The 27,258-nt window shown below is 39.5% G+C and overlaps 1 protein-coding gene across 4 annotated transcripts in view; it reads left to right on the top strand.

The window, feature by feature from the left end:
• The window catches only part of ELL2 (elongation factor for RNA polymerase II 2), a 72,325-nt gene extending 45,680 nt beyond the window's left edge, over nucleotides 1-26,645 (top strand). The window contains exons 4-12 of one of the 4 annotated variants that reach the window (XM_081498836.1): nucleotides 3,991-4,154; nucleotides 10,805-11,064; nucleotides 13,973-14,097; nucleotides 14,268-14,355; nucleotides 16,081-16,648; nucleotides 19,199-19,265; nucleotides 22,736-22,907; nucleotides 24,904-24,948; nucleotides 25,041-26,645. In XM_081498836.1, the coding sequence (XP_081354962.1) occupies nucleotides 3,991-4,154; nucleotides 10,805-11,064; nucleotides 13,973-14,097; nucleotides 14,268-14,355; nucleotides 16,081-16,648; nucleotides 19,199-19,265; nucleotides 22,736-22,907; nucleotides 24,904-24,948; nucleotides 25,041-25,157 (1,606 nt within the window). In that variant the 3' untranslated portion in view covers nucleotides 25,158-26,645. Of the gene's footprint in view, nucleotides 1-3,990; nucleotides 4,155-10,804; nucleotides 11,065-13,972; nucleotides 14,098-14,267; nucleotides 14,356-16,080; nucleotides 16,679-19,198; nucleotides 19,266-22,705; nucleotides 22,908-24,903; nucleotides 24,953-25,040 lie in introns of all 4 variants that reach the window. The other 3 variants (XM_081498837.1, XM_081498839.1, XM_081498840.1) reach the window with 3 other exon arrangements.
• The last annotated feature ends 613 nt before the right edge of the window (nucleotides 26,646-27,258 follow it).

Here is a 27,258-nt window from a genome sequence, read left to right as displayed (position 1 = left end):
CCCAGGGCTGTCCATCCCTGTATCTCCCCTGTAGCACTTGAAGCCGTGAGCACTTGCTGTGTGGGGGAGAGAGCAAGAGAGAGCTGTGTTCCCAGTGAGCTCAGGAGGCAGAGATACAAAAAAGACACCGCACTGAAAGCGCTCTGAATTTCTCCTCCCATTTAAGGCGACTAAATAACTTTTTGCTTTATCTTAACCTGCCATTTTCCCTGAGTATATGTTAATTTTGCTTTCTAAAAATTGCCTTCCCCCAAACTTACACTTTTTGGTATAAGTTGCATGTGTTCCAGGTTATATAGACTTTTCTACACTGTTTACTGTGGTAGCCACCGGCTACATGTGGCTATTTACATTTCAGATGACAAAAGTGAAATAAAAGTTAGTCCTTCACTCACACTAACCACGTATTACAGGCTAAATAACCACATGGCTAATGGCTTTCATGGTGGACAGCACATATACAGAATGTTTGAAATTGCAGAAAGGTCTGCAGGACAGCGTTGTGTTAGATTATAGCATCCCCAAGTAAGGGTCCTTGGTGACTGTGTACTTCCACCCTGTCACTTCACAGGTGACTTATCCATGTTACATAGCTGGTTAGTTAGTGACTGGACTGAATGAGAACTGAGTTCTCCTAACTCCCATCCCGGCGTTCTTTACAGACCACAGGGCACACCAATTTCTAATTGTGCCATCACCTATAATACTTGTCTTCAGCGAATTATTTTTTTCTAGAGAACATTTCAACATCAAATTGAACTCTGTCCAAAATTAGAATTTTACTAAGGAACTTAATTCCCTCTTCAAAACCAGGCCTGTCATCATAGGTAATATGGTTTCTCCCTAACCTCATAAATACCGTGTGTGTTTATTTCTACCTTGCTTGTTTGGAGAAGGATTTAAGGTCACTTTACAAAACTATCCATGATGGGCCAAACAGAAAAGAAACCGTTACTGTGAGAAAGTTGTCACAACTCCATTAGTATGACCCAAGTGTGGCAAGAATATACATTGAAATTTGCCATTATAAAAACAGAAGTGCTCAAACTTTCAGTTCACAGCCTGGCAAGAGTATCTTTGTATAATCTGGCTGCACCTTTTCTATTCAATTTGATTTTGGTTTTCCATGGATCTTGTCTCTCTTACAGCTGTGCAAGTTCTTCAAGGCCAGGGGTTCTCTTACACCCATTTCCCAGTCTTCAAAGGGTTGGCTGACTCCACAAATAGATGTTCCAAGAATACATATTAACTAGTCTCCTTTCTTATCTTTCTTTTAAAATCTCCTTGGGCCTCGCTTTTTTTATATGTAAGATGCAAGAACTCTCACAGTCAAAAATTACCTTTTAAAAATTTCATAATTCTGCCCATTCAGAGTCCTAGTGAAAATATGTAATACAGCTCTATCAGTAATGCATATTCAAGTGTGGAAAACGGCAAGCTAGGCTAGAGAAAGACTATAGGAACATCTGTACACATGTGTCACAGTATTTCAACTTTTAAGGCAACTGAGTTGAAAAGGGATGAGTAGAGAATGTGCGGAATGTCTTCTCGCCCACAGTGTTGACAGCCCTATTCTGTTTTCCTATAAACATCTATTTCTTGTCGTTGGATGGTGTAAACTGTAATTTCATCATGATTGGCAATAGGTTCAGCTTACTCTCACTATGGAAATTACTTAGTAATTAATAAGGGGAGATGCTGAAATTCAAGCTTCCTGCCACCAGGCCTTCATACAGCAGTCTTTTCTCTGTTGCAGTCTTTTCTTCCTAGTCATCCTCCCTCTTCTCCCCACTTCCTTCCCCTCTTTTCATTGGTTTTTCAGCTCAAGTCTGCCTCATTAAAAAAGAAAATTGAAACAAAAAACCACCTTCCTTGCACTCACTTCTGGGCCCAGAGTCTAATTCGGTCCCCACCATTCCACTGGAATATGCTCCTCAAAGCGAGCCTTTACCTCCTTGCCCATGAACCCAGCAGCTGCTTACTGATTATTCTGGACTTGTTACCGGCACTGCACCCTGTGGACCACCCTGATTCTTGACACATTTTATTCCCATGACTTCCATGACATTGCTCTTCTGATGCCACTCTACCTCTCTGGCTGTACCTTTGGAGTCTCTCGTGGTCTTCTTTTCATCTTCCTATTGATTATTTTAAATATTAGCGTTATTCACAGTCTATTCCCTCCTGAGACTGCTCCTTACTTCTTCAAAGTCACCATGTCCAGTACTGAAGTCATTTACTCTCTCCCAGCCGTAGTATTCCAGTAACACCTAGTAACCTGGGCACACTCTTGAACACCCCCACTCCACCCCCCGACCCCCCAACCCCCCCGCTGTGGCTAATCACTGACCAAATCCCGTCAATGCTGCCTCCTCACCGTCTCTGAAATCTATTTACTGTTCTGCATTCACACTGCCCTTACCCTGGCTCAAGTCATCACTTCTTGTCTGTAATCCTTCAGTGGCCTCCTGACTGGTCTCCAGCTTTCACAAGAGTGCCTCCTTCCTTTCAATCTGTTCTTCATCCTGATCGACTTTTCTACAGTATAAATGAGATGTTTTCTCTCCCTTGTTTTCAGTCTCTGTTATTCTTGGGATGAAGTCCAAAGTCCATACTGTGACCTCCAAAGCTCTGGGTGATGTACTTCTTGTATGTTTTTCAGTCTCATCTCTTTAATTATCCTTGCCACCTCTCTTTGGTCAAACTGAAAACCTTCTCCTAGCTCCCCCCGGGAGAGGTGGCACACGTTGGTTATCCCTCTAGAACACTTGTGTCCTCCACCTCTCTCTAGTCATCCCTCTAGATCAGCTTGGGCACCACTTCCTCTAGGAAGCCTTTGCCTTGTGCACAAGTCCACCTGAAGTACCTTCCTGGGGGTCCCTGCCCCTGTCATTTGTCACTCTGCATCATAATTTCCAGTGTGCTCATCCTTGTCACTCATTAGAGAACTCCTCGAAGGAGGGGCCACTTCTGTCAGTCTTTGTCACAGCCTGTGTACCTCACACACTGCCTAGCGTGCAGTCTCTGCCCAATAAATATTCATGAGATGAATGAACTGATTTTTAAAAAATAGAATTTGTACAGACAGTTATTAGCAATTTACAGAAATTTTGTCAACCCTTATTTCGTAGCATCATAACAAAAGCTACTTCCATTAAGGTTAGAAATAGAATATCAGGGCTGTAGTGACATTTTCATTACTTCTATATTCTAGTCTAAGGCAATAGTAATTTCTTTTTAAAATACTAGCATAACTGTTACCATGATCCCCTAATACAGCATGATACTTTGATTACGGAGCTGTCTTCCTGGCCAGCATTAGTATTTGTGATTGTTTAACTGAAAGATTTCTTTTTTTAAAATATTTCTGCAAAAATCTCTTGTCTAGTATTTTTTTCAGAATATCAACAGATTATCTTATAGACATTTAACAATGTAAAAAATAAATGTAAATATAAAGTTACAAATGTTTACGGTATTTTGGTGAATAGTAACAAACTATATTTGGCAGTATTTTTGCCTTAAAATTAATCTTATTAAAAATAAAAGGAATTATTATGGTGGATCTGTTTCAGCTAGTCAGTGCTAAAGCATGCACATTATGGTTCCATTAAAAGTAAACTTTTAACATTTCTCACATCAGTAGTAGATAATTCTTTTAAAAATGAAAGTAGTGCAGTGCCCATCAGGACATGGTCTTCACTCCAAATACTGTTTTGTTTTGTTTTGTTTCCAAAATTTCATAGATTTAGTCTCTGAGAGCTCATTTCACCCATTCTATCCAGAATATGAAAAAAACATACGTGATACGAAATGAAAAGAAACTTAAAAGTTTTAAAATAAGCTTTACATTTTAAAATGATTAATATTAGTTATTTTGAATTTTAAAGTTATTATTAAAGCTGCTGATTGTAGGATTATACAATTCCTGCTTGCCTTTATTGTGCAAAATGTGGGACATCTCTAACAAGCCACCATCTTACCTGACAGCTCTGGAGCCTCCCAGCTCAATTGCCTGGGATTTATACAAGATAAAATTACAGTGTGTGCAACAAATGACTCGTATCAGATGACACGAGAAAGAATGACCCAGGCAGAGGAGGAATCCCGCAACCGAAGCACAAAAGTTATCAAACCTGGTGGACCATATGTAGGTTGGTATAGATATATTTCTCCTTCTCGCTGATCGATTGGAATAATTCAAGATCACTATAGGTAAATGTTGGTAATATTAACTTAATGAAAACACAGAAATTAGTACTGAGAATATTTTGAAAAACATGGTCAAAAGTCATCTGTCCTCTTCATACTGCTGATGGAATAGATGGAAGTTCTACTTCTTTTATAAATCCCAAATCTTCTATTGGCTATTTATTATTACTTTACAATACTGGGGATCTGGTCAAGTTACTTTATTATGTGAGATTGTGATAGTGGTACCGCTGTGTTTGTCACTGGATGATGTAGTTTCAGTGGTGGACAGTATGGTTCTTATTTTGCACTTGTGTGGAGTTTTTTTTTATAGTAAATTCTATTAGTAGAACTTAGGAGTTTTCTATTAGAGTCAAAGGACCTTTGCACAAGGAATTTTTATTACAAAAGTATAAAATGTGCTTATAGCAAAGCATTAGTTAGGATAATGCCTCTTTGGTACCTCAGTTGTGATATCATCTCAATTATGAATCCTCATCTCTTCACTAATTAAGAGACTGCCCCACTCCCATCATCTTTATCATCAGCTCACTCAAGTATCCCTCAGATCAAAGGGAAGACCAGACCAGCCAGATGAGTCTCTCCTTTACAAGACTATTAACAATAGTAATAGAATTACCTGGAGTGAGGATAAGCTCTACGAGGCCTTGGCTAGTTTAATAACACAAGTCACTGGATAGTAAATGATGAAAGGATATTAGTTTCAAAACATAAATGCTCACAAAAAGTCTCTTGAATAACCAGATTCTACTTCTGTATTTGCCCATTGCTGCCCCAGTTACAATGCATTCACCTTTGAGAAGCTCCACTAGTATCCTTAAGAAGTATTTCTTTGGAACAGAGCCAGTGCTCCTGGGACTTGGTGCTTAGCTTAGATACATTTAGTTTGGTTTAACAACAATTCATGGCTTCCCCAGGTATCTGTACCCATGGGGCCCAGTTCCCTGCCCAGTAAGTTACAAGCAGTGAAATTTTTCATCTTCTCTTTCCTACCTGATAAGGTAACAACTTCCAACCTCCTTTCTTTCTTCTCACAAGTAACGTAATTAACTTTAGCAGGCTAAATCTCAAATTGTTTCTAAAATGTACAAGATCTGCTGCACTTAAATTTAAGTGCAAGCTATGAATTTATTGTCCCTATTGCTTTCGGAGTGTTTTTTAACTCTGTCCAACACCACCAATTTATAAAACATGAGGCAAACTGGTATGTTTGACAAAGGAATAGAAGACTCAAGCCATCAAAATGATTATTTTTTCTTCCCAATATAACCAGTTGAAAACCTCCACCTTGATTTACTCTAAAGCTTGAAAATTGGCAGTGATCACTGTACTTTTCCAGTGAAAGATCCTTGGGTGTACCCTGTGTTCATGTGTTTTTGTTTGTTTTGTAGGGTTGGTACAGTTCATTCACAGCTTACACAACAGACTTTTCAACACTCCGAATCACACAGACCATACTTGCACTAATGGTATGGGACTTTTGAAACTTGCAGGGTTTCTTGTTGGCACTACTAATATACATTTTTTAGAGTGACCACATAGACTTTGAGGTTATCTAAATTTCTGAACCGGATTACATGTCTCCCCTGTGAAGAGGAGGACACATATGTTCTCCCCAGCGGTGATCTCTGCCAGCCCAGTGCCCTGTTAGCCTCCCCCTCTGCGCTGCGTCCTCAGCGCCCTGGGCTACACCATCACAGCACGCCAGGTGTGCTTCAGTCTTGTCATTAACCTCCTCAGCCCTGTATTCTCTAGGTCACATAACTCGGGCTCCTTTTAACTTTTCTTAATACGGCCCGAATCCCAACCCTTTAATTATGCTTATTGCTCTCCTCTGGACTGCCTCCAGTTCTTCACCTCAGAACTCAAAACTGCACACACTACCCTTAAGAAAAGACTGATCCAAAAAAAAAAAGGACTGATCAGCTCTGTGTACAGTAGAGCAAAAGACTCCAGCTTGGCTATGCTGTATTTGTTTTTGATCTTTTTTTACTCTTCTTTATTATGGCGTGTTTTCATCTTTTTCTTTTAATTCTATCAGAACCAGGCCCTTACCATGTATCTTTCCTTCCATGCAGCTCGGTTTGTATCCTTCCGCTTTTTCCAGTATCTCAAAACTGACTCACTCAGCTCTTTAAAATGCTTGTCCGTCACCCTTCAGTACTAACATTACTCAGCACTTAACGAGTGCTTTTGATGCACAAGGGACTGGTTAGCACCGTACAGGTAGTTAGTCATCTAATGCTCACAGTCACCCTATGAGGTGGGTAATCATTGCCTCTCCACTTCACATATGAAGCTGTTGGTATCAGCAAATAGCAAAAACCAGGAGTTTGGCCTCATTAACAAGTTTCAGTTTTTTTCACAAGACAATAGGTGGTACCTCTTTAGTTCATAATTGAATTTATCTTATGAGATGATAACAGAAGTTGACCTCTGCCAGCTTAGAAACCCCTGTAGAACAAGGTTTCTTTTAATAGTGTCAGCCAGGTAGAAGACAAATAGAAATAACGCTGGCGTCACTGTGGGTTGTGATGGCATCATGCCAGGCCTCTGACAGTTGAATTAGGGCAAAAGCCCAGCTTCAGGGAAGGAAGGCTGAGCTCCTAGGGTTTAGCTGGCCTAGGCAACGAGGAACATGAGCTTCTATGACCCTCCAGTGGGCTGGAGAGAAAAAAGGAAAAAAAGCCTATTTGCCTAGAAACAAACAGGAGAAGCTTTAACTTAGAAAACATGGTTATCATTTCATCAGTAATATGTCCAGTTGTAGTCATGCCATTTATATCAGTGATGAACACTGTTGTATTGTTATGATCCTTCCCCTTTGTTTAAAACAAAACACTTACCACCTCTAGTTTACCGGTATCTTATGTCAGCTCCCTGACTCCTATCTAAATTCTGGAAATTTATTGAATCATAAATTTGTAAGCATGCTGTTTATTTAGGTGCATTAAATAACCCAACCAACCTAATTTCTAGGATCCTTTTTCCAGTCATTCCAACTTCTGCCCCCATCCTCCTTATTTTTGATGTTAGTACCTGTTTGAGTGACCTTGGACAAAATCATTTAACATGGAGACCTTAATTTTCTCAAATACTAAATAAAGGGTTTTCAGCTTAGATTAGCATCTAAGGTCCTTTGTCTTTCCAGCATTCTGTGACTGATGTTTACATATGTTTTAATAGTAAACCTTTTGAAGAAGTGATCCCAAATGCTAAGTGTGGAAATGGTTTCCATTGCAGTAGATTATGTATTTAACCATGACAGTGTCACACCACTGTCAAGGTCCTGCCAGTGTTTTTATTAAAGCCTCAGGTCAGTGTTGCCAGGGTTTCTGGTTAGGTTCCACAGAACAGAAAAACAACTGCAGAAGACAGCTGCCGTCCCTGCTCTCCTTCCGATGGTCTGTTTTAACACCTTCCTTTCAGATTGTTTACTCAGAGTTATTAAGGGGATAAGTCCTATCACCAGTGTATTATATGGAGAAGCTGGAAGTGGACTCCTTGTTAGGAAACAAAACGGTTCAGATTTAGTCCCAGATTACCCAACTCTGTCGGACCTGCTGTTGCTGTTTATATAAGGAGCCCAGGGAATTGATTAGCAGTTGGGTCTGGGAAGAGAATTAGGTTCTCCCACGGGCTTTATTAAAAGGACTTTTCTGAGGCAAATGTAAGAAAATAAAAATAAAGCCTTTCTTCTGCTCACTTTGAACCTGACATTTTCCTGCTCATTTTATTTTTATTTTTTTTCTTTTTTAACTTTACCATCTCAATTCTGTAACTGCTTACATACAATACTGATGTTTTCTTCGTCTGTAGCCTGTCTGCCCTTAAATCAGAGGACTCCTTCCTGTTGAATTGGCACAAATTGATGGGGAGGCGGGGATCCAGTGACTTGTCTGTAAAACCCCGTGGCCCCGTGTGGCTCCATTCTTCTTTCATCATTTGAAAGAAATGGGTTACCCTGCGACTGGCTATTTAAAATGAGGTAAAGATGAAGTGTGTGTTCTGCGGGTAGGAGACTCATGGACTGATGATAGTCTAGCATTCATCCCTGCTGAGACTCCAAGGCAGTCATATCCCTAACCAGATCCTAATTTCTTGCCAGACATCATACTTAGACCCCTCTTAAGGGCAGTGAGCCTGCCTTATTTGGCGCCCTCCATCCACGTCAGGGAGGGTGGGGTAAACTCGGGAGGCCTTGGAGGCTCCCCTGAGACTAGGGGCCAGAGTCGGGTCAGACCTACAGAAGAGGTCGGGCAGCCTGCAACCTAGTGATAGTCCCGTTTTGGTTTTTATTTGTATTTACCTTCCTTGCTGGCCTGAATTCATTCTAAATAACCAGTCATGGTATGTGTGAGTTAGCTAAAAACCATTCTCTACCCCTCCCTCTCCCCAGAGAGCGTGGGAAAGGGATCCACAGTCAGCTTGGTTTGGGGAAGTGGAAGTTAAACAGGTTTCAAGGGGGAGGGGGGTGTGGAATTTATATCATTTCCTAAACTTTTGTGACCTTTATTCTTTCCTTCCACAAATTCCTATTAAAATTTCAAAGAACGGTGCTATTTGCTAACACTACTGCAACTGAGAAGTGGTGGATTGGAAGGTCTGCAGTTGCCATATTAGAAAATTCAATGTGTCTTCAGACTCTGGCAGCCTGGTAATGTGGAGAAATACAGGACAGGCCACCTTGATTCTGCTCCTCTGCCATCTGCTTGTTCTCTTGCTGTCATTCACTTTGACACTTTGCTGGTCAGTTCACTTTGTGAGCCATTAAAATCTGATTGACAAAGCAGCCATAGCTTTGTCTACAGGAAGCTGGCAGCCCAACATGAATCAAGAGAAGACATTGGGCGTTTGTTCGTAAAACCTTTCCAATAAAAGTACAAGTAGGAAAACTTGGGTATTAATCACAGAAACTTCCAAATACTAAATGAGCAGTTTACTCTTGGAGCTTATCCCATTGAAACTCTACTTTTCTCATCTGTGAAATGGGACCAAGGCCTACCTCATCAGGTTAACTGTGAGACTATATTATATGTGTAAAGTTCTTAGCACAGTGACCCACCCTCATCCCATAATTGGTGCAAGATAAATATTAGTTCTGTGCACATCTGACACTGATCTAACAATCTCTGAAGAAAAATACAGAAACCAGATCTAAATCCATCTCCACAACTCTAATTGTACCTTAATTTAATAGCTTTTCTTATCACTGGACATGACCCTTTAATGTTGGTTCTTTTGTTGTTCAGTATTTTGATCTGATATTTACAGTTGGTTATGTCCAGATTGTAAAGAAACGTAAGAGCCAGTGAGATCATTCTTTCTCCTTTAGGTAGGATTACATCAAATAAACAGCCCCTCTGGCCAGGCCTTGAGGACCCAGCATGGACAGGACTACTATTCAGTCAAGTTCCTGCCCCCCAACGCTGCTTTCACCCAGGATCACAGCACAGAAGAGACTGCTCTTACTTCTCCGTTGTTCTTAATTGCTAGTATTGTCCCTAGTGCAGTTGCTCCACATGGTATGTCATTACCAGTTCTTCCTTCTCTTTAACCCAAGGGCAGAGAGTTGGAGGCTTTTGTAATGAACTCCGAGATTTCACCTCAGAAATCATAAAGTGAGGGTCAATCCAGTTTCATTCTAAGTTCTGTCTCTTCTGCGAGGAATGGTCCCCAGGTGTTGTCAGTGACCAGCCATGTCCTGACGGCTCCACCCACACGTAGAGTCCAGGTTACTACAGCCCACAGTATTTTCTAGAAGCAGCCGCTTGCCAAACACTTGTCACTGTCAAGTTTAAGCAGTGAGTTGATTGTGTGCATGGCACTGGCCTGTGCAGAAATGGGGTGAGGGCTGCCTCTTACTGCTTCCACTCCTCTAACTCACCTGGGTAGTCTCAGCACCACAGAGGAGGGATCTGACTGTCTGGCCCGCTGAGACTGGGTTGGTTGGTTGGTTGGTTGGTTGGTTTTGTTTGCTTTTTGACTCAGAGTTTGTTGTGGTCTGTTGAAAAGCAATATCACTCGTGAATACCCTGGTGAAGGTTGACCCCAAATTATGACTGCCTCTCCTCTTTGTGGCTTCCGAATCTGTGAAATTAAGCTAATGACTGAGCTCAGTTGAGAGTATGTCGTTAGTGAGACAAACAGATATTTTCCACATATAGCATGTTCATTGTATTCATATCTGTCAAAGAAACGGCATACAATATGTAGGTTTAAGTTCTGTAAGTAGCACAGATGAGCATGGAAATTATTTACACCTAACATCAAATACCTACAGCCTTAAATTGTCCAGTGTGTTGCTATGGTGTGTCACTAGTTATTATCCATGTGTAGCTAAGTGGCCAAAATGCTTCTATAAGTTTTATTCATTCCAATAAATGATTCTATCAAAAAATTCCATATTTTAGGCCATTTATTCAGAATGCTTTCAGTTTGCATATCTTTCTATAAAATAAAAGCTGAAATATGAGGTCTTTATTCCTTCCAGAAATGAAAAGGTAACCTAAATCAGAGTCATGGAAATTGAGGTGCTCATGATGTTACTACCCGCAAATGTGTTAACAATGTCATTTCTGCTGGACTTTAGGGAAAAGAGTGCAAATTCGGAAAGCTCCTCAAGCTGTTTCAGATGCAGTGCCTGAGAGGAAAAGGTCAACCCCCATGAACCCTGCAAATACGATTCGCAAGACACACGGCGGCAACAGTGTCTCTCAGCGCCCGTATCGGGACAGGGTGATTCACTTGCTGGCACTGAAGGCCTATAAGAAACCTGAGCTGCTGGCCCGACTGCAGAAAGACGGTGTCAACCAGAAAGACAAGAACTCCCTTGGAGCAGTTCTGCAGCAGGTGAGGAGAGCTGGAGAGAGTTCCATCTGCTCACCATCTTGTTGGGGAGTTCATTTAAGAAGGCTTGTTATTGTTGTTATCATTATTATGGAGTTAGAGAAATTTCAGGATTGTTTTGATCAACGGTATATGAAAATTAACTTAAATTCATCTTGGTTTAAACATTTAATGAAAAACTAACTGAAATGTGGACAGTTACACTAGGTTTTATAAGTTAGAGGCTTCTGAATGATTGAAAAAACATTTCAAGTTATTATCTTCATTTGGATTAAACAAATTTTGCTTGAAAGTCCATTAAATAAGTAAGTTTTTGCTGTCTGCTTTTAGTACTGAATGTACTAAACTATTGCCATAATTTTTACTGGTTTATGTAGATGAAGTTATTCAGTGTATTTAATTGGTCTTTGGTTGGTATAAGCTAGAATATTTTTAGTTACTAAATAACTGTGAATGCCTTACCCTACATGCTCTTTCTGTCTGTAATACTCTGCTTTTTCTACCATTGGGTATGCTGAAATCAGTCACCTATCTTCATTAAAGGATATGAATGTGTTAAGTGTTAGCTCTGATCAGTTACCATAAAATAACAAGCTTATGTATAAATGTAGGTCATTACTTTTGTTAAAGTCAACAGTTCTTCAGGGTGTAACTTCCTGTATTTTTCCAGAATGACTTTGGGTCATAAATGTTGGTTAGCATCCAAATCCACTATAAATCGCAGTCTGCTTTCTTTTTTTCTAAAGCAGCAACATTTTCAAAGTTCTTAAATTTCATCTTTAAAAAATAAGATACACCTTCAGGTTTCCATCTATTATTCAAGGAATAACATTTTTTAAGTCTATTTTTTCATCTATTTTCTCTTATATTCATGTCATGATACTAAATGTCATGAAAGAGTAAAATCATAATCTTCAGTTCTGGGTTAACCAGTCCCCAAGATATCTTGAGCAATCTCAACAATCTTATTAAGTCATTTGAGTACTTTTTGAAAATACTTAATTTAAATCCATCTGTCACATAGCAGTTTTAAGAGCTCAAGAGACAGGATGAAAGAATGAATGAGGATGAAGGTATAGTTACGTGTGTTCAGTTTTTTATTTAGAGAAGGAGGGAGGTTCAGGTTATAAGTCACCAAATAATTCGTGACTGAACTTTCAGAAAGGTTGTAAATTACCTAGGTTAGAGGATGAGAGGGCAAAATGATGGAAGAGACAGTTCACACAGAGGCTGCTACTGATGTGTGTCAGTGGTCATGTGATCATGTATGTGTATATAATTTTTAAATGTAGGTGTACTTACTTACTGAGCAAGTGAGACATGATTGCCATTACTGCTGGCTATCTGATAGAATCTAGAGCATAGTCTCATCCTAGCTGCAGATTAGAATCCCTTAGGGAACTTTTTTTAAAATGCCAGTTCCTGGACTTTGCCCCCGAACAACAAAATGGACCCACTGAATGGATACTGAGCCACTGATTGAGATGGGGAGTGAAGGAAAAGGAACACCTGTGTGCAGAGGAGTCAGGAATCCTGTCTTGCACGCCCTCTCTTTGGAAGATGTCTATTAGACATAACCAAATGGAGATAGATATTCAGTAGGTAGTTACATGTAAGGGTCTGGGACAGAGGGCAATTGAAGCTGGAGTTATAAATTAGGAGCTAGCAGAATGTAGATTGTAAAATCGTTGTATTTATTCCACTTTCAGAAATCTGGTTGTATCTCATTTTAATTTATTTTTAAATTTTAAGAGAAGCCTATTGTTTTTCTACTGTATATCAACATTGTTAGTATTCAGCTGAGCCGTGAGAAAAGCATAAAATATCTATTATAATTTATAGTACTTTTAAAAGACATGGAAAGAAGTAAAGTTATTAAAAAAAAAGACCACTCCAATAGGAAAATAATACCTCTCTGCCAGCCTTGGAAATGACTCTTGGTTCAGCCCCTGAATCCATACATTTATGTTGTTAATGGAGCCTGGGCCTGGATGCACAAGGAATTGTAGTTAAGGGATAAGAAAACATTACACTTGCAAATAAACTGGCTGACTAACAACAGTAATTTGGGGGTTGTTTTGGTTTCTGTTTCCATTTATTGGTTTTGGGGAATTTCAAGGACTTTGAAAAAGTGGTTCTTCAGGAGAATTGGCAGCTGTAAGGAGCAAACTTAGCAAGCCAAGAAGATGACACACAAGATCATCAGAACTGATACTACTTATGAAGATAATCTCTGTTGATTACTGAGGGGAAAGTTCTGTAAACCAGCATATGGGCACTGTTTGGTTTCTGCTTAATGCAAGTGATCAAGGACTTGTATGGTGACTCAAAAGTAATGGAGTTAATGTTGTGTAGTTGCTAAGTCCTAAGTCTTTTGCAACCCCACAGACTATAGCCTGCCAGCCTTCTCTGTTCATGGGATTTCCAGGCAAGAATTCTGGAGTGGGTTGCCATTTCCTTCTCCAGGGGATTTTTCCAACCTAGGGATGGAACCAAATCTCCTGCATTGGCAGGTGGATTCTTTACCACTGAGCCACCTGGAAAGCCCCAATGGCGTTATAGCCAGAAATAAATAATGAAGGTGTCAAGAAAACTGTTTCGGATTCCTTTGACTAGGAAAAAAAAATTATTAAAAAAACCTTCCTCCACCTTTTGCATAATGGTATAATTACTATTTAACAAATACAGCGGCCATCCAAGGGGAAAAAAAAATTTAAATATACATATGAAGTTTTATTTAATTCCCCAAGTGAAGTCAAATAGTATTTATCGAGATCTGGCATATGCAAAGCTAGCAGTCCCTTTGGGGCCATTTGGTATAGTTATTTTCAGTATAAATCCAAAAGATTGCCTGTTTTAGGCTAGGAAATCGCAAAAAGATCTAATATTCTGTTTTCACACCATGTTCCAGGTAGCCAATCTGAATCCCAAGGACCTCTCATACACCTTAAAGGATTATGTTTTTAAAGAGCTTCAAAGAGACTGGCCTGGATACAATGAAATAGACAGACGGTCATTAGAGTCAGTGCTGTCAAGGTAAGTTCTTTTTTTTTTTTTTTTTCTGCCTTTAAAAATGATGCAAATAAGTAATTATTTTAGTCATTGTTAGTTTAGTGTTGAGAGGGGGAAAAAGAAGCAAAGGTAGGCTTTCTATGATGAACATTTGAAAACTGTCTCCCTAACTGGGACATGTGTGTGCTTTACAGAAAATTAAACCCATCTCAGAATGCTGCCAGCACCAGCCGTTCAGAATCTCCTGTATGTTCTAGTAGAGACACTGCATCTTCTCCTCAGGTATTGCATAAACTTATATAATCATAGCCCTGAAATGGACTTTAGGTACCATTTTTTTCAGGTTGTCTGATTTATACGTAAGAGAAATGAGACCCAGAAAAGCTATATAGCCTCCCTACCCAAAGTCACATAGCTAGTTGTGACTAGCTCAGACATAACTCGCTCTAGAATTCAGATCCCAGATCCCGACCCAGAACTCTTTGCCCACTACATAGCACTACGTGCCATTAAGGTACTTCATGTCTACCTTGCTATTCAGTTCTTAAAGTTTACATTTTGTTGAGATTATCTACTTTTCCATTTAATCACTAACTAGAAGACAATATTTATTCAGTCCCATATCCAGTCTTAGATTATAGAGAAAATTGAATATGTTTAAATTTATATGAAGCACATTCTAGAAAAATATTCCTGGGGAAAAATATTTTTAAAATAAGCAAATAAAAAGTTCTACCATTTCCATATATGTTTTCTCAAAGCACTTTTTGACTAGATCCCAATCAGACTATTCCAGTCAGACTCCATTCCAGCTTAGAGTTTCCCCCAAAAGATTCAGTTGGAAGAAGGTATGGAGATCCTGTGCAGCGTAAGAGTTCAAGCCCACCTGTTCTTCAGACCGCCTTGAACCCTCTCAGGTCTCTGGGCCTAGCAGTGAGACCAACCTGTCTACCCCAGTGCTGCAGACAGAGTGCTCCTGTCCCTGGACCCCCTCCCGAGGCGTAGGGAGATGGGAAAGATGTGGGGATCAACTCTCTACTTCCTTTTTTATTTTAAATAGTATTATTGTTGTTGCTGGATTAGGCTGATATTAGCATGATTTTTTTTTTTTTGTAATTTTTTGAAACAGAAATTCCATATTATTTTTATGGACCAGTTGTTAAGACTTATCTTCTAATCCAGTGAAGAGATATATTTAAGGGGTGGCTGGGGAGGAAGTGGATAGTATTTCAGCAATGATAGAGATTTATAGAGAAACTATTTTGGAGGTGCTGGTTGTCCCATCTTAAGACGGGGGAAATAATAAGTAACAGCCAAAATACTCGTACCTACAGCATCTTACCCCCTTCAAAGAGATCAAATAAGTGTAGGCTTGTTGTCCTGTTCCTACCCCTCTTGATTCTGACAACCAATAATGGTTGGTTATATTCAGAGGAGGTTCTCACCGAATATAACCAGGTCAGCCGTGGCCAGCAGAAGGAGGCCACCTCTATTTAATACACTTCCTGAGTGATATAATCCACATAAATTGGCCTAGTCTCTCAAGGAGCTGGGGGTGGGGTTGCATGATCAGAAAGTATAATCTGATATATTTCTTCAAGAACCATGTTTGGGGGACTTCCCTGGTGTTCCAGTGGCGAAGTCTCCATGCTCCCACTGCAGGGGCCCAGGTTTGATGCCTGGTCAGGGAGCTAGATCCCACATGCCCCAACTAAGACCCAGTACAGTCAAAAAGATAAATAAATTAGAAAAAAAAAAAGAAAGTACCGTATTTTCCAGATTCTGGTTTTTTTACACTAGACATGAAAACTTATTGTAGGTTGTGGCTTAAGCTCAGAGAATAGTTAACACAATGCTGGTGATGAATTTAAATTGGTTATAAATTTAAATATGAATAAAATTACTCAGTTCATATGGTAACGAGTGACACATGTATTACATTTTAGTGCAAACTGGCTCATTTATTTTTTTTTTCCCTTCTCTGTTCCCCCTCACCAACCCCCATAGAAACGGCTTTTGGATTCAGATTTCATTGATCCTTTAATGAATAAAAAGGCTCGAATATCTCACCTGACAAATAGAGTGCCGCCAACATTAAATGGCCATTTGAATACCACCAGTGAAAAATCCGCTGCAGGCCTCCCGCCGCCCCCTGCAGCCGCTGCCATCCCCACGCCTCCACCGCTGCCTTCAACCCACCTGCCTGTCTCCAACCCTCCTCAGACTGTAAATTCTAACTCCAATTCCCCTAGCACTCCAGAAGGCCGGGGGACTCAAGACCTACCTGTTGACAGTTTTAGTCAAGATGGTAGTATCTATGAGGACCAGCAAGACAAATATACCTCTAGGACTTCTCTGGAAACCTTACCCCCTGGTTCAGTTCTACTAAAGTGTCCACAGCCTATGGAAGAAAACCATTCGTCTCACAAAAAGTCCAAGAAGAAGTCTAAAAAACACAAGGAAAAGGACCAAATAAAAAAGCACGACGTTGAGATGATTGAGGAAAAGGAAGAGGACCTTAAAAGAGAAGAGGAAATTGCCAAGCTGAACGACTCCAATCCGGATTCCAATGAAGGTACTTTTGCATTTGTAAAAACCCAACTCTGTGGGTTAAATGAACAGGAAGAGGGGACTGTGCTGAGTGTGAGAGTGTGCTGTTTAGAATTAGTAATGCTTTTTTATCAGATGACCTGCTGTTTGGTTATTAATCTTAGTATTGTCCTTTTGAGCAACTTTCTTTTTCTTCCGTTTTACAGTAGTCATTTTCTGTCTCTTCTTGGCCAACTATTAACCGTGGTTTTCTGTATTTGTTAATAAGATGGTGACATCTGAAAATGACCTTTGGTCCTGCGGGGACCCCTTTTGAGAAGGTGGACTTTGTTGGTCTTCTCCAGAGCTGACACAGTAGTGTGCAACCTCAACGTGACCTATTATATGCCATTCTTGAACTGATTTAACCAGACACACAATTAGCAAGAAAAATACTCATTTCCTTCTTTGCCAAAGAAACAGGGTCAACCCTGCTTTAATTAATAATAGCACAGGGGAAATGTAAAATTCTTTATAAAACAGGCGAGGTAAAATTACATATGCAGATCCGTAGCATCATCTTCATTCAGAGTGAAAGCAATATGTCTTGTGCAAGGCTGTTGGTGACTAGCTTGATAGATTTGGGGGGTTTTTTCTCCCCCCTCCCAATTTTGAGAACATTGTTTGAGTAAACTAACATCAGTTGTTATTAATAAATTTAACCATTTCAAGTTTCTGGAAGCTTTAAAAGTCAAATATCTAGAGACCCAAAGAAGCCTAAAATAATGCTTTACTTCTGAAGAACAGCTTGTTGGGAGAAAGACTGCTTACCTAAGGTGTAGCGATCTTTAAAACTTAATGACACAATTAGATTTCTCTTACTCCATATAGTTAAAACGTAATGTCTTACACACCAGCATAGAGAAGATCCATGCTCATCATTTAGGACTGCTACCAGTTTTAAACCCAGCATAACTAAGGTAAAATTGCCCAAAAAAATACAACTTTAGAAAATGTACTTCAGCGATTAGACTTTAAGGAGTTTTATCTTTATGTAATTCACCCATAATACTGAAATCTTATGGTACTTAGATTTAACTGACCGTTTTAATGATAGGAGAGAAGCTTTGATTATGGGGATAGTATGATTCAGTACCTTTACTGACGAGGACTGAATATATTGCTTGTCAAAGCATAGCTGTTGAAATATTTAGATCAGCATGATGGTGTATAGTAGCCCAAGAGTCAGCTGTAAGCTTTTTCCTTCAAACACTATCATATTTAAATTTGCCAGATGAAGAAAAGAGAATAATGAAACTTTGTGCTCAGTCAGCCAGATTCCTGGGTATGCTCCACTCCGCACTTCCCACCATCAGAAGGTAATCCTGAGTCAGAGGCTTCTGCTGGGAGGACTGCATCCCAGAACGTTGAGTCCTACAGCAGAGTTTGACTATTTTCCCACTTGGAAGCCGAGAGAAGCAGACCTAGTCTCTAAATCCTTCAATGAGGGTGGACTAGCCAGTTGAGATTATCATTAAACTGAGGACTGATTCATACCCACATGCTCTGCACCCATTGGAATTTATCTGGTGTCTGTGGCAAAGGAGAAGCCAGGTGACAAGCATTCAATGCCTTTTCCTCCAAGACTCGGGCTGTTGTAAAAGCAAGCTTTTACCTAAGCCTGAATCAGATACGTACACACAGTAAGTCCACAAAGTCTGCATAATTTGTTTAGTGTGCTTTGTCCTTTAAAATATTAAACCAAGAAATTATTAAATGTTCACTCTTGTTTTATATTGAACATGTATGTTTTGCCAGCAGGCAGGGCTTGGGTTTGAGTTACTAGTTTAATTCTACTTTGAATGCTAAAAAAAAGTTACCCTAATAAAAAGTCTAAACATACCCTCTGGAAATGGTACATTCAAACAAATGGAATACTGAGGGATTCACAGCATAGTTCTGAGTGACTGGCACTTTATTTATCTATTTATTTTGGCTTCTTAAGAAAAAGCCATGTAGTACTATGAGGGTTAGAGATTAGAGGAGTGTAAATTGTTCACTAATAACATTTTAAATTACCTTAAACTGATGGGAAGACTTCCTGCCCAATTGCGCTGTCTGCATACAAAAAGAATAGCAGCAAAAATACAGTGATTGAAGCAGTCTGCTACCTGACTTCATTATCTCATCTGCCTTGTTTGAATCCTACAAAAAGTAGATGTTGATATAAAGTTTGTATCTCCCATTGTCTGGCTGCATCTGCCACCACAGTCTTTGAATTGCTGGGCAGATGCCACAACTGTTGTTGAAAGAATAGAAGATTGACCTTGGGTTAAGATGGAATTCCTTTATTGTGCAGACACTGCAGTAGCCAGGGTGCTTTCAATGCCTGGCGTCGGTTCTGCTGGCGCTGGTCATAGGGCCTCTATTGTTCGTGCTCAATTGTATTCCTTGCTCACTGTTGCTTATTGAGATGGAAGAATAGAATTTGAGGAAAAGTGTTCCAGATGTTTCTGATCTATTTTAGAATTATAGACATTTTGTAACCATACTGTTTGGTGAACGCTTGAAAAAAAAATTTTTTTTTTCTTTGCAGGAGTTAAAGAGGATTGCACTGCGTCCACGGACCCTTCTTCAACAATTGAACTCCCAGATTATTTGATGTAAGTTCAGATGTCTGCCGATGGGGGAGAATGGCTTAATTTTAGAAAGTTTCCAAATTCTTTTCCCATAATTTGCAAATCAGAAAAGTAAGAAGTTCCAGAAATAGAGTCCTGGAGCCACCCCTGCAATTGAAAGGCTGCCATTAAGACTGCTCATCCCCAGTCCACTCTTGTCAGCTTCAACAGGTTGTGCCTGCCCCTGCCCTGAGCTCTGCTCGGTGTGGCCTTTAAGCATAGAGAAGCCTGTCCTTTGTTCTGAGGCCAGGCCAAGCATTTGATTATGGAAGATTTCAGGGATCTTACTCGTCAAAGCTGACAGTCTGTCAATGCACAGTCATTCATTTGGGCCCCCCGAAAGGGACAGTGTATTACTGATAAAGTGCTTAAACCTCTGCAGTTAATACAAAGTAGAGATAGAGATGGCTTTTGATTTAAATAAAGCTATGCTATCAAAATTAACAGGAGAGAGCACTAAAATTTGATCATTTCGCTCTAATACTAGTTATAATGTTTTCCTTGTTGTGACAACAAATGCTAAGCTGAGGACTTTCTTATGACTGGTTATCACAGAAATTATAACTTGGACACATAATTCTAGCTTTGTTTTTTTTTTTTACAGACTCAAAGGCTTTTGTAAGAAAAAAATAATTAAGTTGCAAGAGCCTAGAAAAATGGAGAGTGAAAAAACAAACAGATTTACCTACCAGTAGCTTAGAAAATGAACAGATAGCTTACATGTAGACTGGAAAATGGAACCTGGGCTGTATGAACATTTTTTCTTTATCAGTAGCATCTCATGGTGTACAAAGTTAAACTATGCGGTTTAGTGCTCCATGTCCCATGAAACATTCATTTCCAGAGTAGAAAACATTCTACACTATAAATGTGTTACTTTGCTTAACAGTTGGAGAAGGAAATGGCAACCCACTCCAGTGTTTTGGCCTAGAGAATTCCATGGACTGTCCATGGGGTCACAAAGAGTCGGACACGACTGAGCGACTTTCAGTTTCAGTGGTGAAAGTAATACTTATTTGGGAATGATACAGCATGGAATGATAATGCCGATTATCATCTCTTAACTAAAAAGAACCCAAGAAACCATGCTGAGTACTCTCTCATCTTAAAATTCTGTGTTTGCAAGGGGCGGGGTGGTGGTGGTTGGAAAAGCTGCTGCCACTGAGTTGGCCTGGTCAGGGATGGATGGGGGACAGTGCCTGGCTCCACTATGTGGGGGTCACCTCTCCAAATGCGTTCCCTTTAGACTCTTATGAAAGGTGGCCCCCTCAAATAACAGCTGCAGTACTGTGCTCTCATTCTCTTTCGACCGATTTTGAATTCCTCTTATACAAAAGTAATACTGCTGTATATGTTACATAGGACAAAATCATGTGGGAAGACTCAAAAGTAATTCTAACCTTTCCCTCATGTATTCAGAATGTTGCTGTGTTTTGTCAACTTAAGCAATTAATTCTGTACTTAATAACTTGTTTTTAATTTACTGATCTACAGATGGTGGCTGCATCTGCCTCAGTGCATTTCTGTATGTTTGTCATTTTCTAGCTGTTTTAAAAATCATGAAAATACATAACCTCCATGATTGCTTAATTTACTTAAGCAAAAACAGTTTATTTTAACCAAAGCTATCTTATATAAATATTGCAGATTTTCTTAAAATGGTGATAAAGCATGAAATTTCAGAAAAATCACTAAAAATATAGAACTTAAAAACCTGTTTCTTGAGAAAACCAAAAGGACATCCTTTTAATAAAACCTTTAATGACCAGCCTCTGAATAATTCATACTGAACCACAACAGTCCTAATTTTTTTATAATATGAACACTTCTTAATAAGATTGTGGTTGTGGCTTATCCAGAGTATTTAAAATTTTATTCCATCACTACATTAAGAGCCAACTGCAGAACCATAACAATTTTTATTAAAAATATCGAAATACTTTTCATTAAAATGTCAGTATAAGCAAATAATCTTCTATAATAGCAACACAACTGTTGGCCACTTTGGTACTTTTTACCCTGAGGGAGTAATTAAATTAAATAAGGAGGGTGTGGCCTCAGGTGTGATTTTGAAGAAACTGGGATGAATGTTTTATATAACAAATGGAACCTGAGTTTCAGCTAAGCCATTTTGCTTATGAATGCTTATCCCCAGGAACCTTTCTAGAGAGGATGGCTTCCCTGCTTGGCTGGTGCGGTTCCTTTTATAGCAAGTACACTAGCAGGCTGGCTTTAAATGAGCATACTACCACTGTCTCAATTACACTTAGAAAATTAAACCTCCACACGGTCTAACTCAGCATGAATAAAAATATTAATGAGGACATTAAGGTTGCTCACTGCATCACTTTTCTCACGTTTGCAAATAGACATCTGTGCTATTTTGCATTTTAAACAAAACTGGTAAGATAGTCTAAAACCATTCTGGAGAGGACTGAACTCCCAAAGTCTTCATCAGTAAAGAATAGATGTATACCCCCAGGGCACCCTGAAGCTCCTGGCTGAAATTGCTTCCGAAATCTCAGATTTTATCTCAAAAAATCAAGGGAATTTTGCATCCCATGACAGGAGCACAGACTGCAAAGACCCAGAGCCACAAATGATATTAACGTTAATATTAAAATTCCGTTTGATTTACTTACCACCACTGAACAGACTGACACTAGGAAGATGACCTTCATTCTCTAAGGCCCTAGAGATACTCACACCCTGCAGTAAAACATTTGTAGCCTTTCTATTAAGAAAATAAACTGATAGTATAAAACTGGCTTTCTGTTACACATAGTATGACAGTAAATGTTTGAAAAGAACTAGAGAATTATTCCTTTTTCCTCCTTTTTATTTTTCCTAGTCTCTCATTTTTTTTTTAAATGGTGAAACAATCCCCCTTTTGTATTTTATGTTTGCCTCGTCAGAAATGGAAGGAAAGGCACAGAGGGAACAGCCTGAGGCACCTTGCTGGCAGCAGGTGTGAAAGGCTGAAAGACAGAGACTCCCTCTCACAAAGCAGCAGGTCTAGAGAGAGCTCTGCCTTCAGCCCTTGGTGACTGTGTGACATTCTCCTGGTCTCATATGACCCCACCAGCCCTCCTCTCCCCCTGTGACTCGTCACAGAAAGGCTGGCCGCTGCCACTGCAGTGGTGGTCAGAAAGGTTTAGGAAGCCACCTCTGTGGAAGTGCTGTCTTCTAGCTGCACCTTAATTCCATTGCCACCATGGTTTTTCTTTTCTTTATTTTTTTTCCCCACATTTATTCTCCTTCACCGAGGTTTTTAAACTCTGCTGTGGGATGATTTCACCTGGAAGGTCTTTGAAGGAGTGGCAGGCCGAAAGCGATGGTAGAGTGGGACTCAACCTAGGGAAACTCGAACAGATGTAGTTTCCAAATATTTGGCTTAAATATTGTGCGTCGTGTTTGTTCTACAGCTCCTCTCCATTTACCTTTTGTCTTATTAGAAAATATATTGCCATCGTCTCCTATGAGCAACGCCAGAATTACAAGGATGACTTCAACGCTGAGTATGATGAATATAGGGCCTTGCATGCCAGGATGGAGACTGTGGCTAGAAGATTTATCAAACTGGATGCACAGCGAAAGCGCCTTTCTCCAGGCTCAAAAGAGTATCAGGTAAACACATGTGTTCCTCGATGGACTGACTTTCATATTTTACCTTCTTCCTTTCTCAGCCCTGCCCATCCCCAGACATCCTACGAGCCTTCAGAGCAGGTCCGTTCACTGACCAGCCTCTCTGCAGCTTTTGGCCTTGACTTAGAATTAGCTAGGAAAATAAATATTTGAAGTAGTTCTTAAAAATAAGTAACACAATGAGCCTCTATTTCCTCCAGTGTAAAAAAAAAAAAAAATCACTATTTTTACATAATATGTATAAAATGTGTAATATATACTTATATACTTCCTGTGACATGACATGTAGTGTACTTAGAAAAATCCAGATGACTAAATAGGAAAAAACAAAAAGCTGGATTTGGGATTCATCAAAATATTTGACTGCATTACCTACTCAACTCAGACAATAGTTCTTATATCTGATGCTGTTTCCCAAAATTACTATTTCGAGTAAATTTATTTATTTTAAACCTCAGTCTGGCATAGAATATTAAAGGGAGCCTAAGACCACTCAGGTTTGGGGTTTAAGTGAAGAAAAGCTTGGTGCTTCCAGCTATTCCAGCTACTGACATTTGTTAGCAGGGATTAATCTGTTCTCACTTGCCTCCCTTAAGTGGTAATATTACTACAGCTGACACAGAGCAGAAGCCTGACCTGTCTCCACAGTGTTCTTAGAGCTCTCAGCCAAACGACTGGTATAAATGGGAGTTCCCTTCCTTGTGTATGACAAGGTCATGCTTCACAGCCACAAATGGTGTCTCCATCGCAGGCCACTGTTGTTCCAGCAGGAACCTACACGAGAAGAAGCATCTATGCCCAGAAAGTGAAAGTCGCTCAGTTGTGTCCAACTTTTTGCAACCCCATGGACTATACAGTCCATGGAATTCTCCAGGCTAGAATACTGGAGTGGGTATCCTTTCCCTTCTCCAGGGGATCTTCCCAACCCAGGGATCAAACCCAGGTCTCCTGCTTTGCAGGCGGATTCTTTACCAGCTGAGCCACCAAGGAAGCCCTAGAGATTCACTATGTCTTCTATTAGTGGGCCTTCATCTTTTAAACAAGCTGCCTAAAGTTCTAGAAGACTTTGCCAGAGGAGTGGGTGGTTGGGAGTGCAAGAAGTTAGTGATACAGTGGTTAGGAGTTGTGTTTTGTTTTCTCTACAGTTATTTAGTAGGGTACCACAATTATATTTAAACTAAAATGTAAGAATTGCTTAGTGGTTAGGAGCAGGCTCTGAAGCCAGGTGGCTTGCATTTGGTTCCTACCTCTGCTCTACCTGTGTGACCTTGGGCAAGTTACTTACTTGCCTGAAAATACTCAAAATCCCATCCATAGAGTGAGATGATTAGAGCTGTGCAGAACAAATGTAAGCATTTGGAAACTGCTTAGATCCATCATCGGAGAAGGCAATGGCACCCCACTCCAGTACTCTTGCCTGGAAAATCCCATGGGTGGAGGAGCCTGGTAGGCTGCAGACCCATGGGGTCGCTAGGAGTCGGACATGACTGAGCGACTTCACTTTCACTTTTCCCTTTCATGCACTGGAGAAGGAAATGGCAACCCACTCCAGTATTCTTGCCTGGAGAATCCCAGGGACAGAGGAGCCTGGTGGGCTGCCGTCAATGGGGTCGCACAGAGTCGGACACGACTGAAGCGACTTAGCAGTAGCAGTAGATCCATCATATATCAGGTCATATGGTACATAAGGGTTGGCTCTTCCCTTGCAACTCAATTCTCCTCCCTAGAGGAAATCAGTATTACCAGTTCTTAGTGTATTCTTTCAGAAGACTGTGTGATTCTGAAAGAAGTGTAAGTGCTGAGTCAGTTTTGCATTTGCAATCTTAATGGCAATTGCTAAGCTGCCTTCCTTTAAGACTGTACCAAATTACATTCCATCATTAATATTTCCCACACCCTTGCCAATTGTGAGTTATCTGTTTATACCACAAAGAAAAGAAAAAAGTTCTCTTCTGATTTCTAATTATTAATTTTCTAGAATGTTCATGAAGAAGTCTTACAAGAATATCAGAAGATAAAGCAGGTAGGTATCATCACTATTAGTTTTCTGACCTCATTGAGAAAGTGTTACGAATTCCATAGTCTTATTCCTGTTTTTTTTTTTTTCATCCACAGTCTAGTCCCAATTACCACGAAGAAAAATACAGATGCGAGTATCTTCATAACAAGCTAGCTCACATCAAGAGACTAATAGGTGAATTTGACCAACAGCAAGCAGAGTCATGGCACTAGAGCTCTGCTTGGACCAGAAGATGTGAATAAACTTAAGCTTATTTATTTAAAATTCCAAATGAGTTGCTCTCAAAATTTTAAAAAATGAAACTTTGCCTGTTGAAAGTTTCAGTATTAGTAAACTTGAGTTACCTTTTTTTTTTTTTTTTCTTGTTTTCCCATTTTACTTTGCTTCCTTGCATTTTTGAAGCTGCTTTTTCTGGTCCTTTCTTCCCCTTTAAGACTTGTGTTTGTCAATAGAAATAACTGATTTTTTAGATATTGGGGATCCAATGTCTGTACTTCAAATCAATTTTTTTCCTTAAAAACTGTGTTTGTCATTAGAAATGATTTTTTTTTTTTTTTTAGATATTGGGGATCCAGTGTCCACACTTCAAAGTTACGTATGTTTAAAAAAAAACAAAAAAACAGTAAGATGCAAGGTGAAATGCTTTTGGATAAACATAAGCCTATTTTCTGACCTTTCTTAATGCGAACTCTTTGCCTTAAATGGTAGAACATTTAGAAATTTGCACAAAATACAAAAAAAAAAAGTTAAAACATTGTTTTGGAGGGTTAAGAAATAGAAAGGTGTGTGAGTATGTGTATAGATCTATATACACACGTGTATATATAGGCTGACTTGATCTAGAACAGTAAATTCGCCCTGCAAGTTAACCCCCCACTGCAATGGTTGCCTTAAGGTGTTTGCTAGTTGTGTACCTAGTGTGGTTACTCATTAGCTACACTGCTTCCCATTAGATTAGAGCAGTGGGAAGCACACTGTGGCCTACCAGCGTCTGAAAGCGTGTGCTCGGCCTGTATGTGTGCAGAGGTGGTGTGGATGTGAGCGTGCGTGGAGGAAAAAAGCTGCTACTCTCAGTAGGCCAAACGCTCAGGTGAAACAGCTGACGAGTGTTACTGTAGGTTTTTTTTTTTTTCTGTCAAATCACGGAAGACAAAAAGCATTTCCATTTCAACAGTTTGTCAGCTTTATTAATGTTGGGCAAAATTGATATGAAAATGAAACAGATCTATAGTTTTGGGGCAAAATTATAACATGAAACGTGTAGGTAACCTATTTATATACTGCTATAAAGTATTTTTTGAAGAGAGATATGCAAAGAAGCTATTACCTACATGAAATGTATATTTAAAGATTTTTTTTTCATCCTGGGTGCCAGGAATATAAAACAGAGCGGATATATTTAACCATAACATACTGTGATTCATCAAACAGCACAAACTTTCATTTCATGGAGTTTATCTGTTGACGTTGATTTAAACTATCATTTGTTTTATCATGTGGGAACATAAGTTATGTGGTCAAAAATACAAGGATTTTGAACTAATGTTGATACAAGTTGTGTTGTCTTATCGTATTGTTTTTCAAAGTGCTGCCAGTTTAAAAGGGAAGCATTATGTTTACAAATATGTTTTGAAATGTTTGCCAAAATTTTGGTGGTATCTTTAATAAAGATGTTTGTCTCCAGCATCCAAAAAAATAAATATATAACTTCGTTGTGTATCGTTGTAAACCAGAAAATGCTGGTATCCAAAAAACCTGAGAGTGCATGTAGATGGGATTTTGTCTCTGGAGTCCCAAAACATTAACAGGAAAGAGTAAATTATATGGTAAAAGTACACTATACAAAGACTAAAACAAGGCCCTGTGCACTATAGCTCTATAACATTGCCACAGAAATTTGATTTCTACATAGCATGGACCTCCTAAGGAATTTGATTTTTTTTTTTTAAGCATTGAGATCCCTGGTGCTCTTCCTTTTACCTCAGAATTGGTACAATCATTGTGTTCATTGATACCAAACTTTCAGTTGGGAAAAAAAAATAAGACAAGAAACAACTGGGGATAAACCTGGCCCTCACATCATTATGGTGGAGTCTCCTGAGGGATTCTTCCGTAGGTGATGACCTCATGGGGTCATTTCTTAGCCATCGTGGCCTTTTAATCAAAGACCGTGTGCTGCTACTTGCTATGAGTGGTGTTTCTCAAAAGCAAGGTGCTCAGGCCACTTGCATCCCCAAATTAGAATCTCTGGAGATGGGGCCCACATAGCCACATTTTCATAGGTATCCTCCAAGTGACTTCTGCAAGCTAAAG

Source organism: Giraffa tippelskirchi, chromosome 6 (genome assembly GCF_054371585.1).
Source record: "Giraffa tippelskirchi isolate mGirTip1 chromosome 6, T2T-mGirTip1v1.2.pri, whole genome shotgun sequence".
In the NCBI taxonomy this organism is placed as follows: domain Eukaryota; kingdom Metazoa; phylum Chordata; class Mammalia; order Artiodactyla; family Giraffidae; genus Giraffa; species Giraffa tippelskirchi.
Note: the sequence above shows the minus strand (reverse complement) of the source record. Positions and strands in the feature narration are given on the sequence as shown.